The sequence below is a fragment of the Populus alba genome, chromosome 15 (assembly GCF_005239225.2).
Source record: "Populus alba chromosome 15, ASM523922v2, whole genome shotgun sequence".
Taxonomy (NCBI): domain Eukaryota; kingdom Viridiplantae; phylum Streptophyta; class Magnoliopsida; order Malpighiales; family Salicaceae; genus Populus; species Populus alba.
The window spans coordinates 5852194-5865385 of record NC_133298.1 but is presented as its reverse complement, the minus strand read 5'-3'; the positions used below and the strand labels follow the sequence as shown (position 1 = coordinate 5865385).

The following is a 13192-nucleotide window of genomic DNA, read 5'->3' as shown; positions in this document are numbered from 1 at the left end:
CCAAAATACCTTCCATATCCAAGTCTATCAATTTCTCTAACAAGAGACACAAAAGTAAATTCCCTATAGGAATCCACGGTAAACTATGTATATTACTTATTCCACCAAATGTATTAAAGTTTTGTTAAATTATTTCAATAGTTTTTCGATTAAAAATTATTGTGAAAAAGGTATTTTGAACCTGTAATCAACTCCTTTCTTTAAAAAAATAATTACCAAAGTAATATTAATTATCAAATCATTTTTAAAATGGTATTCAAGAAAGATTGTCACGGAAGAACATTATATTGAAAATTTGGTTAAGAAAAGCTGCTGTAGAATGTGTGTCAGAGTATGTTTGGTATTGTAGTAATTGTCATGCTTATGGTTGGAAAAAAATTATTTTATAAAAAATATTTTTAGTTGAGGTTAAGTTGGTATTTATGTATATTTAGTTAAAACTGTAGTTAAAATTAAGATTGAACAAAAAATTATTTAATGTATTTAATTAAAAATGCTTTTGAAATTAAAGTTATAAAATGATTTTACAAAATAAATATTAATATTAATAGTTTTTAATTTAAATATTATAAATTTAACTATTATTATTACATCATGAAATAAATAATACTTTATAAAAAAATATTTTTAATTATTCCATTAAATTATCTACAATTTAGAATTGCGATCAAATTCTACAAATACTACATGTTCAAACGCTCTCAATCTAATTTATATAGTGTTATTACATTAATTTTTTAAATAAAATACAATTAAAAAATAAAAATAATATTTTTTATTTTACCTGGATCCAGTCCTGCCGAAACAATATAACATGGTTCATCCGCGCAAAGTAGCTTTGTGCTGCTTTCCTGCCGCCTGGTTTCAAACGCAAAAACACTATGGCACCCATCAATAGCAAACTATGTTTTTTCCTTTACACAGACACAACTTCACAACCAAACAGCCTCTAAAGCAGTGAGTACATTCCCAAATTATTTTAATATCTCCTAGCAATTGTTTGTGTGATGTTTCAGACGAAATCATTAACATAATTAGGGAAGGCATGGAACCCATGTTAAAATGTAAAATCCAAGCAAATTCGAGATCTTATTTTAATTTGTTTTTTATCAGAAGCTAAACTCAAGATTAAAGGTGACAAATTCAATATATTTTCAAGCAAAAACAAAAACAAAAACAAGAAAAGGAAACATCTAATGAGATTTCTGGGGCCAAATATCAAAAAATTGCAGAAATCCCATGGTGTTGCTTCATAGATGAAGCAAACAGGATACAATCGCAAGGCCGAATTCAATCCTTACAATGTCACCACAGTTCATGACATGACATCATACAAAAATATTACACATTCTGACAGATGAAACCTATATTTGTGAAAAGAAAGAAAAGGAAAAACGAGGGCAGAAGAGTATATGATTTAATGAATGCAACTATGCAAAAAGTATATAACATTTGACTTGAGACCTATGAAGACAATGACAAAAAAAAAAGAATAATGCAATGCAGGATTCAATACCCTCAATAATATGTTGAAGGCAAGACCCCCAACCATGTATACCAAAACAGTGCAACAGTTAAAAATACAACCTGACCATGACTGACATTATGATAAACTGTTACAGACATGAAGAAACAAAAAGAACCGAGGAGCAGAAGAAATCAGGAATGAAATCTGGGTCTTCTGTTGTGCAGCACCTAGGTGGCCTTCAAGTGTAACAAAACTTTGACCTGACACGCAGAAATCCACCCCAACAACCTAAGGTACTTCGGAGACGATGACCAAGGCAGTATGGTTAGTCTGACAAGAAGAGGTTCAACCATTTCAAGAAACAACAAACAGCCAATGACTCGGTGTTGACTGACTTGTATGTACTCAGCAAATCAGAAGTTGCCTCCCTCCCATTTCCACCAATTCTATTCTCTATACTCAATAATTTATTGGACTTTTTTGACAGACACCTTCACCCACTTCTTCAAAGCAACCCCCACCCACTTCTTCTCCATGACAGAATCGAGAACCCAAACTCACAGTGCTGATGCAAGAGTTAGTGACAACCTGAAGACCGGTGACTTCCATTGTCTGAAAATAGCAGACGACTGATGACCTGACACAAATGCAACCCAGGACCCCGACTCAATACACCCAAATGCATGCAGGGACTTCTAAAAGGAAAGAACATGCCGAATAGCAATAACCTCAAACTGAAATGGCACGACTGATGGCCAACTTGGCCCATTCGGCAGATTCCTTAATCATATGATCATCAGATGACAAACATTCATTTAAAAAGTCTTTGCTAGAGAGAGATTGCTGTATCAAAGAACCAGCATTACTTCCCAGTGTATCTGCTAAATCTCCAAGGACTCCAATAGCAGTTTTCATCACCACATCATCCCTGCATACAGAGAGCTTACAAGTCATTAACCAGAAAAACACTTGCACATTTTATAAATAATCAAAAGAAGAAGAAAGGGAGTATATTTCAGAAGAACTCACATGTCTTTCTCCATGTACATGCTATCCAAGAATTGCAGGATGTGAGGTGCATAAGGAATCAAGAGCTGAGTTTTAGGAGAATTCTTAAAACCTTGAAGAATTCCAGAATATGCCTCCAAAATTCCGTTTCTCAAAGAATTTGTGTACTCAGTAATTTCATCATCAGCATCAGCTGTGTGGGCAGACAACTCAGCAGCGCTCTGCAGCATGGGCATGGCATACATCAAGTACTTCTCAAAATTCTCTCCTATAGCCAGGGCAATGTCGCCAAAGCTAGAGAAAATGGGAGGCTTCACAGATCTATGCAACTGGTTGCTTGATAAGTCCTTGAGAAGCTGAGTCATAATACCATCACAATAAGGCAAAGTTTTATCTTCCAATGCCCTGCAAATATCCCCCACCACACCAACAGTAACCGCACAGACTTGGTACTCCTCAAAATTCTGAAGGCCCATTTCCAAGTACTTGTAAAACTCTGGCATGTATTTGGCAAAATCTGGACCAGTTGCATAGGCAAGGGCTCCAATAGCCAACATGGCCTCCTCGTGCACTGTTGCACTTCTACATGCAAACACCCTCAGGAACAGTCCCATTATCTGGTCTGCATATTGCATGAACACATACTTAGTTGGCTCAGAGGAGCCTAACTTCTGAATTATGACCTGTAAGCAACCACAGAGTAGCCCTTGCAATTCACCCTGCTTCTCTCTCTCATCAGAAGAAAGCTTCTGCCCTTCAAGAGTATTGTGAAGCTCCATCATGATGACAGGAACCAGTTGCAGCACCATAGGTGCGGTTTCATCAGTTGAGCACCTCACCACCTCATTCAACGTTTCATATGCAGCAGTCCTTAATCGGGACTCCCCAGCATCTTCTCTGTGGGTAACAGTAAGAAGTGCCTGGACAATTTCTTGGAAGTAAGGAGTGAGGGGAGATGATGGGCTCACCTCTTCATAACCCTGGGCAAGGAAATAGAGGGCACCACATGCCTTCTCTGCTACATTGGCAACGTCCTTCATGCTCTGAAGTAGCACAGTGACAATTTGTTGGCAATTTGCCTGAGTAATTATTGGTGTATCCACAGTTGAGCCATGAAGGAATTCAAAGATTCGACCAAGCGTCCAAGCAGTTGTATCCTTCACATGGTTATTTGGATCCTTGGTCAAAGCAGTAAGCATGAAGTTCAATGCAACATTAACAAGAGGTGTTAGCTTGTCAGGGGAAGGACCCTCCAAGATTGAGCCAAATGCATAAGTCGCTGCCTCCCTTTGCCTCCAATCTGGTTTTGTAATGTTCTCTTCAATGAATGGCATAACAAGTTGCACAATATCATCTCCCACGGTCCTTGCAACCAAACCAAGGCATGTTCCGCCAGCCATTGCAATATTCCAAGCTCCTTCATCCTGATCCTGATCCTCCTCTTGCTTAAGGAGAGTTTCCAACAGCATAGGGACCAGAGCAGGGAGAGCCTGTTTAATAAAGTAAAAGCAAGGAATCTCAGAATCCCCAGTGAAATCACCCCCATATTCTTCCAAGATATCTATCTCCTCATCACATATTGAACTCCAGAATTCAATTGCTTGAAGAGCTACAGGTTCATCATCTTCCCTCACAGCTTTTGCTGTGATGTTAAAGATATCCTGAATATAAGGAGCCAATTTCTCATAATATGTTGATGAAATAGAGACCAAACACTCAAAAGCAGCCTGTCGTATCTTCACTTCTGGGGACAGTGTTGACTCGCAGACCACTCTCATGATATAATCACGCTCCATATCATTACTGAAATTTGCTTGAGCAAATCCAAGTGCATTGTACAGTGCTCGGGTTGCAGCAAGCCTAACATCATTGTTTCCTTCAGATGCATTCATGCCCTGAACTACTGCCGTAAGTATCTTGTTTACATGGTCTTGATCTACAACATCAGGTGAGACTTCCTCACACAAATATCCAAGAGTCTCTAAAGTAGCTTGCTTGACATGAGCAGGTAACTGATGAATATTAGATAAAAGTGATCCTATCAGCTCCGGCCATTGTCGCTGAGGCAACTCAATCCCAGCAATCTTAGCAATAACTTGAGATGCAGTTGACCGTGCATCCGGTACAGGAGAAGCAAGGGTCTTCAACAAAAACGCCTTAATTTGACCCTTAACATTGTTGTCCAACGACAACCATCTTTGAACAAGCTCGAGCTTTCTATGTTGTTCCTTTGCATCCAGTGCATTTTTAAGTATTAAGCCCGCTAATTTACGGCTATCAACAGGCTTCTCATCATTTGCTAGCTCTCCAGAAAGGGAGAACAAAAAACCAGGCAGGTTTTGCTCCTGAAACTGTTTTAAGCTTTCTTCCGCATGCTTCCGCACATTCCCGTCTATAGATTGGGCATTCAATAGCACCTGGGTCACTTCCATCGCCATATTCTACCTGAAAGTATCAAACTTTCATTAGTCACACACATCCAAACTTCTAAATGTAGTTAATTTCACATAGTCAATTAGCAATTAATAACACATTTCAAAAGCGATTCATAACATACCATACCATAAACACACCAAAATCCAACAAAAAAATTCAAACCTAGCAAATCGAATCAATAAATGGAAAAGGCTCAAAAGCTTATGATGTAGATCACAAAATAATTACAGCTAAAATCAGTATAATTACACTCAATCTGTGAATTTAATTAAAACCCCAGAAATCATAATCAATCAAAATTCACTAAAAACAGAGCAGTATAAAAAAAAAGGCAAAAAAAAAAACAATTACCCCGATCAAATCAGATTCAGTAAAGCTTCAAAACTGAATCAAAATTCAAACAGATTCAATAAACCCAGTTAGAAATGAATCACAGTAAATCAGTGAATAAACAAAAAATTCAGATCCAATGTATTAGATCGAGTGACTAAATCAATATAATAAAACCCTAGTTAAGCTAACAATGAAGCGATTTCGAGAGTGAATTGAGAGAAATTAATTATCACCTGTGGAGAGTGAGAGGGCGAGGGAGAGAAGAGAACGGCGCTTTGAAACCCTAGGAGAGAGAGTTTTTAGAGAGAGAGAGAAAAAGGAGAGAGAGAGGACGCGGATGTGTGCAGCTGGATTTGAATACAAGGGCAATCTTAGTATGTTAAAAATGGGAGTTATCCTCTGCTACAAGCCTTGATTACTTAGTGGGTCCCACTTTTGCGGGCCTTTTTTGGTTTTAAAAATAATTAAAGGGCAAACTACATTCTGGCCCATCTAATTATTCTACAAGTTTTGATTGGGTATCAAGATTGATCACCTTCCATCCCTCAACTATGAAATTATTATACATCATAATCGTAAATATTTTTTTTTCATTTTAGAAATAATAAAAAAAATTTATCGCTAGCACTATGATGATCAATGAATTTACTATTTTCAATGCATTTATTATGTTTGAATAAAAAAAAGTTATAACAAAATATTTTCTCTTGAATTCATTAGGATTGTTTACTTAATTTTACATAATGAATTAAATCTTGAAACAAGTTATCTAATTTGAAAATATTATAATCATTAACAAAAAAAACAAATACGCGATAAATAATGCAATTAGGTCATAAAATTGTAGCTTTTCAGATTTTTTTAAAGGCTAAGCTTGGTATTAATTTGAATATTTTGGATATATTTAAATTTTTATATATTTCTTTGTCACACATAGTAAAGCTTATGAATTATAACTTTTAGGAAAAAATTCAATATATATATTCTAGTCTGAAAATATCATAATCATTGGCAAAATCAAAACTACCTAATAAATAATGCAATTAGGTCATAAAATTATAGCTTTTCAAATTTTTTAAGGGCTAAGCTTGGTATTAATTTGAATATATATATATATATATATTAACTTTTTATATCTTTCTTTGTCATACATAATAAAACTTATGAATTAGGACTTTTAGGACAAAATTCAATATATATATATATATATATAATCAATTCAAACATATTTGACAACGTGTGTGTTTGTTTTTGTGATTTAACCTCTATTTTATCTAAAAAGTATCAAATTGATTTCTTATAAAAAAATTTTTTATAATTTTAATATGCTAATATCAAAAATCAAAAATATCAAAAAATATCAAAAATATCATTTTAATTAAAAAATATATTTATAAAAACTTTTTCCACCGCATTACCAAACACACATGGCAATAGCTGATATTGCTTGGCTGGAAGGTAGAAACTAGAGAGTGTTTCAATTATGACATATAGTGATGTAATTAAAATGCTTAGTGGATTGGAGGCCTAAGTGAAAAATATATGATAGTTGGAGGGCTTGAATGTAGTTTGCCCATTGTTGAATAATCGCTAGTCAAAAGTTTAAGTGAGAATAAAAAGTCATCCTATAGACGAATATGATTGGTGATTGGAGAATTATTGAGGTTTAGGTACGGTAACTTGGTGTTTGGGGAAAGGAAGTTAGGGTGTGGGCTCCAGGTGTAGTGTGTTATGCCAATGGTTGATATTGTTTGATGATGGTGATATGTGTGAATCGAACGGTGGTGGTTAATTTGGGGTGGCTTTGTGGAGTTGTGACTTGGGTCCAGATGGTTTGATTCGTAATCCAACTTTTTTGGCTTCTGATTTGGAAATGCAATACGAATTTTTTTGTTGAATTTTTTTCCCATTTTTTTTTTATTAAAAAAAACTAGTATTAGAAAGCACGTACCTTTTACTTTTAGAAAAACATAATATGAGGGCTGGCGGTGTGTCGGACAGCTCTATTAGTTTATTTTTTTAAAGAAATAAAACTTATGTGTTGCAAGAATGTTTTAAATAAAACAATCAACGAGATATAATTTACAAATTCATTAAAATATGGTGGTTTTATTTTAATTACACAATAAAAAAAATAGTCGAGATACTAAATGAACTAAAATTCTTAAAAGAAAAAAATCAGAAAAACTTTGGGAAAAAATAATGTAATTCAATTTTTAACAAATTAAATATTGATAAAATTAGGTGAAAGAAGATGATAAAAAACAGTCTGAGTTAACCCGAGTTAGTATAACAAACATTTAACTTAGATAATAAAGACAAGTTAACTTCAAGTTAACCCATCAAATTTTATAGCTCATGTCATGAGATCATAATAATATTATAGACAAGAAATCAAAGAAAATTGGAAAAATCCATTTAAAAAAAATAATTTTGAACAATGAAAACAAAATAAGCAAATAAGTTGGTAAAAAAAAAAGTCAACTCGTGTTAATTTTTCAAACTTATGACCTAAGTTATTAAATTAGATGCACCATACATTAAAAAATATTGAAGCTCAATTCCCAACTATTTAAGGATGAAATAATAATAAAATATATATGAAAGGATCCAAACCTAAAAATAGAAATTAAAAGAAAAAAATAAAATTAAAATAAAAAATAAATAAATTAGAGAACAATCATAAAATTTTTATTGAATTGTGAAATTGAAAAGAAAAGGCACTTTAAAAAAGGATAAAAAAAAATCAAAAGAATATGGATCAAATTATATATATATATATATATATATATATATATCATAAATTTGGATTGAATGATGAAATTAAAAACAAATAAAAATTTGTTTCAAAGGTTTAAGCAAAAAAATAGAAATCAAAATAATTAATAAAGAACCAAATTGAAAAAAAATAATATATCATCAATTGAGATTGAATTATGAAATTGAAAACAAATAAGACTTTTACCAAAATTAGAAATCAATAAAATATTAATCAAAGTTGAAATACCAATAACTAAAAAGATAATTTTAAAAATTTGAATGGTCAACGTTATTTTCAAAGGGAGGAGTGGGAAAAGTGCAAAGAGAAAAAAAGCTTTGTTAATGATAATTCATCACATAAATATTGTCATGCACCACCCTAATATAAAGAAGACGCTGTAAGAATTCCAATGATATAGTGGAATGGTGTTTTTAAGTACTAGGAGACACCACAAATACTATAAGAACTTCACTCTACTTGCTGGAAGCATAACTTTAATGTACCAATAATTTTTTTATTAAAATAATATTTTATGTTAATTAAAAAAAATTATCATCAACTAACTTGATAATAAAATAAAAATGAAGTTGAAAAATTAAAAAGATGTTGGACGTAACTTTTTTTTTTGTCTCCTAATTGTTAATCAATCATTTTATTATGCTGAAGAAAAAAAAAAGAGCCCTTGCAAACAAGTTAAAAAGATTTCGAGGGTAACAAAATAATTTTGTTGTACCAAAAAATTAAAAAGATACATCCATCTTAATCAATCTTATAATAACTAATTAAAAATACCAAGATATTCTCTATATCAAGGCTATCGGTTTTTTTAAAAAGAAAAAATAGTAATTATATTGTTGATATGAATGGTGAAATGTCTCTATGATAATAGTATTTTTGTTTTTTGTTTTTGTTATAACTTTCTTATTTTATATTTTTTTTTAAAATGAATTTTACAAATTACAAGAACATAATGGAAAAATATAGAAAAGATGGCAATGCATTTGATTAAAGAGATAGAAATAAAAACATAATATAAATCTGTTTGAGGTAAAAAAAATAAAATGCATGAGATGTATCACCTTTATCTCTACTATTTTTTTCTCTCATCATGACAAAGACAGGAGGGATTTTCGAGCCATGGCCATGACCCTTTCCTTAATATTTTCTAATTTGTTGTTTGTATTGATGAACAAAATCGATAGACTTGCTAATTTTGGACATAGGAAGGAGACGAGAGTTCATCCCTTGTAGATTTGATCTAGTTTAGAGCTTGAGTAAATTGAGTTACGAGAATAATTATAAATCACATCATTTTGGATAAAAATTACAAAAAAATAAAATAATATTATTTTAAATAAAAATTATTTTGAATTTACAAGGTCTTATTCAAATTTATTCCTATTAACTAGATTACAAGATAATTCATAAAATCATTTGAATTTAAATAAGCTAGTATCTAAAATGATTTAATCGAGTCGGATTAAACTACAAACCAACATATAAAAAAATTGACTGTTGTGATCACGCAAAAAAGAAAAAAAAAAAAAACTTTTTTTTTTTGTTTGACGTGGGTGTCCGAGCCAGTTTGCGCGTACCTCGACTAATCCCACGGGCCTTGAAGTTAACGACCATGTAAGCCTCCAGTGGTCATCATATGAGCAACCACAGGGCTTGAACCTGAAACCACTGAGAGAGCAAACTTTTTTGTCTCAAGTTCTTACCACTGGGCCACCATCTAGATAGTTAAAAAAAAAAAAAAAAAATTCTTGATTAGGCAAAAAGTAGCATCAATAAGAACATGGATATTATTTTTCTTTGCATCTAGATCGATGCACCATGCTACATAGACTTTGCTAGACAGCATCGAAGAGGATATGTTGCTGGGCAGCCATGTGAGCTTTTGCAAGGAATGAAAAAACCACCACATATCTTCAAAATCATAAAACTTTACAAGGTGGTATCTCGAGTAACAAAAGAAGAGAAAACTTTCCATGGCGATCGAGCTTCTACTTAACATCTAATGGAGGATAGAACATTTTACAGTTCTTCATGGAACTCATCGTCAAAATCTTCATCGTCTTGGAAAAATGTCCCATAGAATGTGTATTCATGATTCAGCATTTCATCTATAGATAAATAACCATCTCCATTGTCATCAGTCTGGATCATGAAACAAAAGCATCAATTAGAAATTGTTGACTACATATTCATGAAAAAAAAAAAAAAACATGAAGGAATAAATAAAACCAAAAACTCATTGAACCAACTAATCCACAAGAGACTTCTCTTTTATATATGAAAGCTAGCTCGGCTGAATTTCTTATCAAGTTAAATAGAAAATAACCCGATCAAACCTGATCGACTTGTGACTTATTTAACATGGTTAAATTATAAGTGATACCATACTGGATTTTTTCTAAAAGAAAAAACCAAGTACAATATGCTTTTAATTTTTTTTAAAAATCTAGAAGTAATATCATTTTTTATTGATTAGGGTTGATGCATGCTCATCAAATCCTTGATTCAGGTTTTTATTAGATGGGGTTGGATTTTATAATTATGCTAAAAACAACAAAAAGAAGGGATTAAACGAAGTTATGAATATAAATTTAAAGATCTTCATACTAGCAAGCATACCTCATGAATCAAGTAGCGGGTGTAATGCTTAGCATACGATAGTTCTCCAGGCTTGAGGTACGGGATCATGGGTATCAGCTCCTCCTCCGACAAAAAACTGAAAACAGTACGACATTAATGTGAGGTTACATTACCCGATCGACATGAACGTTGATTAATGAAGAAACGAAGGGGGAAATGTTCTTATAATTAAGGCCAAGAGATGAATTAACAGACTTGTCCTTGTTCACATCAAGCTCAAGAAATTTCTCTTCTGCAGTGCCAACTCTTGCCACATTAGGTTCAAATTCTGCGTAGCTCTTGTAATTACCATCGTAAGCGTACATAGAGAACTCTGCTAAGTTGAGTTTCCCGTCAAGATCATCATCCATCCGCCTGCATCTTCAAAGAAAGATATGATCATCATGGAATTACTTGATTTCCCAGGAAGCAATTAAGAAACTATTAATAAGAAGAATTAAGAAAATTATAGAATCAACTTACTTGAGTTTATCTCTCAGAATCCATTTTTGGATATCTTCATTGTTACTATCTTCGGGATGCAAGAAGCTGCATAATTAACCAGAATGATTTCTGTTAATAAGAGTTCATGAACAATGTCAACCTCCAAATCTGGTAACCCTAAACAAAAAGAAAAATATTTTACTTGTTAAACTCATCGAAATCTAGGGTTCCATTTCGATCAACGTCTGCATTCCTGAATTGTTGCATCCACCATCCAGCTTCACCATGCCCCATTTCATTTCTCTCTATCAAAAACAAGGTGGCACACAGCAAAATCAAAAACATTCATTCACGCATAATCAGAGCATGCAAAACCCAATCAACCACAATAGTTATATATAATTTTTTTTTTTTTTAAATCCATGTATCAAGAATTGATTATGAGCATGTATAGGCATATCTTTCACCTATATCTTCATTGGAAAATTGAGGCAAATGTTCCTTGAAATCAATTGCTCCATCTCCATCCTTGTCCCGAGATTGGATTTCTCTGTGTGTCCTATAAGCTAAGCGTTCTCTAGCTTGCTCAACATTCCATGCCTCTAGCTCCTCGAAGCTGATCAACCCATCTCTAGGTTTCTTGTCTAACAATGGGAATAAAACAAGTAACCTTAAGGTAATGTTTAACCTTCCATCATCACTTAGATACTCATCAGCATCCTCAACCTCTTTGGCAAAGCCATTCTTTCCCAAATTTATCGCATCACCCGCGCCGGCGTATCCTTTTTCCTCGGCTAATCTCTGCATTTTTACGACTAATGGATCAAAATCTGGCATCGAAAATCTGGAACCAAGACGGCGGTTGAGGCCAGGAGTGGTACGACGGCGGTTGTTGATGGGAGAAAAGGTTATGAAGACAATAAAGGCTATGGTTATGAGGACATAAACCACCACCCTTCCCATCTTGAAGCAGCAGAGGAGCTAGTTGTCAAGTCAAACCAGAGAAGATTATTGCAAAAACAGGCAAAGAGAGAAAGGGTGCTGATTTTTTTTCCTTTTCTTTTCTCGCTCTCATATTTTCTATGGCTTCTCTATTTGGAGGGGAAAACAGTTATTAACGGTTGGTTTGGAATAAATTTGCCATGTTCTGATTTCTGTGTAGCTTTTTTCTTGCCTCCAAAATAACTTGAAACTATTAAGAAGGTTATTATTCTATAAAAAATTGTGGAATGCCAATCACCAAAAAACAATATTTTGTTTCTTATCAAAATTTATGAGTCAGGGAGCATAATGTAATTTACTTTTTGGTTAGTCTTTCACGTCTGAAGAGATAAATATATAACAGTGAGATAAAATAAATATATGTTTAATATAATTTTGAAATGAATTATTGTGCTCTCTGGACAAGAAATATGGGAGAGACATATAGATCCCCAATATCTCTGTTTTTTTACCGTCACAGGACAATACCGCTATCATATTTCTTTCTTTTCTAAAGTTAAATTTAGCACAATATATGAGAAATGGTTCACTATAAATAACTCTACAAATCAATTTTTTTTAAATGAAATTAACAGCTACACAAATTTCAAAAATTTAAACGGATTTAAAATATATATTTATATTTTTTGGAATATGTTAATTACGGATAGTTGTAAATTGTAAGTTAATTGATTGCCCAAATTTGTGGTTTTAGCTAGCTTAGCCCATAAAAATTATTTTACATACCAAATGATTTGACAGAGAATTCCATTCATCTTAATAACGGGTAGATTTGTGCCCAATAAAACCCTCCAAATAAAAATCCTGTTGATACTAGAATAATATAAATTTAAGTTATTTGATTAAGATGATTTTTTTAATATAATATCAGAGTCTTGATGACTAAACGGTCACGAGTTTAAATCTATCATCCTTATTTATTTGATAAAAATTAAATATAAGGTAGTATAAATCTATTTAAATTTCAAATCCAAATAACTTTTATTTGAGGAAGTATATTAAAAAATAATATAAATTATATATTGAATTATTAAGTTAATCGTAGTTTTTTTATTAGTAAAGCAGCTGTTGATCCTTAGAGAACCATCTTTAATGTCAAAACA

General features: G+C 32.7%; 2 protein-coding genes across 3 annotated transcripts; both read right to left on the bottom strand.

Moving 5' to 3' along the window:
* Positions 1-1388: 1388 nt before the first annotated feature.
* On the bottom strand, positions 1389-5613 carry LOC118057114 (importin subunit beta-1). 2 transcript variants are annotated; one of them, XM_073404845.1, is made up of 4 exons: positions 5479-5596; positions 5264-5296; positions 2498-4921; positions 1389-2396 (listed from the first exon to the last, which is right to left on the bottom strand). In XM_073404845.1, the coding sequence occupies exons 3-4, from the start codon at positions 4912-4914 to the stop codon at positions 2198-2200; spliced, it is 2616 nt and encodes an 871-aa protein (XP_073260946.1). In that variant the 5' UTR covers positions 4915-4921; positions 5264-5296; positions 5479-5596; the 3' UTR covers positions 1389-2197. The 2 variants fall into 2 exon arrangements, with proteins under 2 accessions (XP_073260946.1, XP_034925474.1); XM_035069583.2 differs by lacking the exon at positions 5264-5296 and having other exon boundaries at positions 5479-5613.
* A 4430-nt stretch (positions 5614-10043) lies between these two features.
* LOC118057113 (uncharacterized) lies at positions 10044-12050 on the bottom strand. The gene is made up of 6 exons (XM_035069582.2): positions 11555-12050; positions 11290-11392; positions 11127-11192; positions 10860-11018; positions 10644-10740; positions 10044-10166 (listed from the first exon to the last, which is right to left on the bottom strand). The coding sequence occupies exons 1-6, from the start codon at positions 12048-12050 to the stop codon at positions 10044-10046; spliced, it is 1044 nt and encodes a 347-aa protein (XP_034925473.1).
* Positions 12051-13192: the final 1142 nt, after the last annotated feature.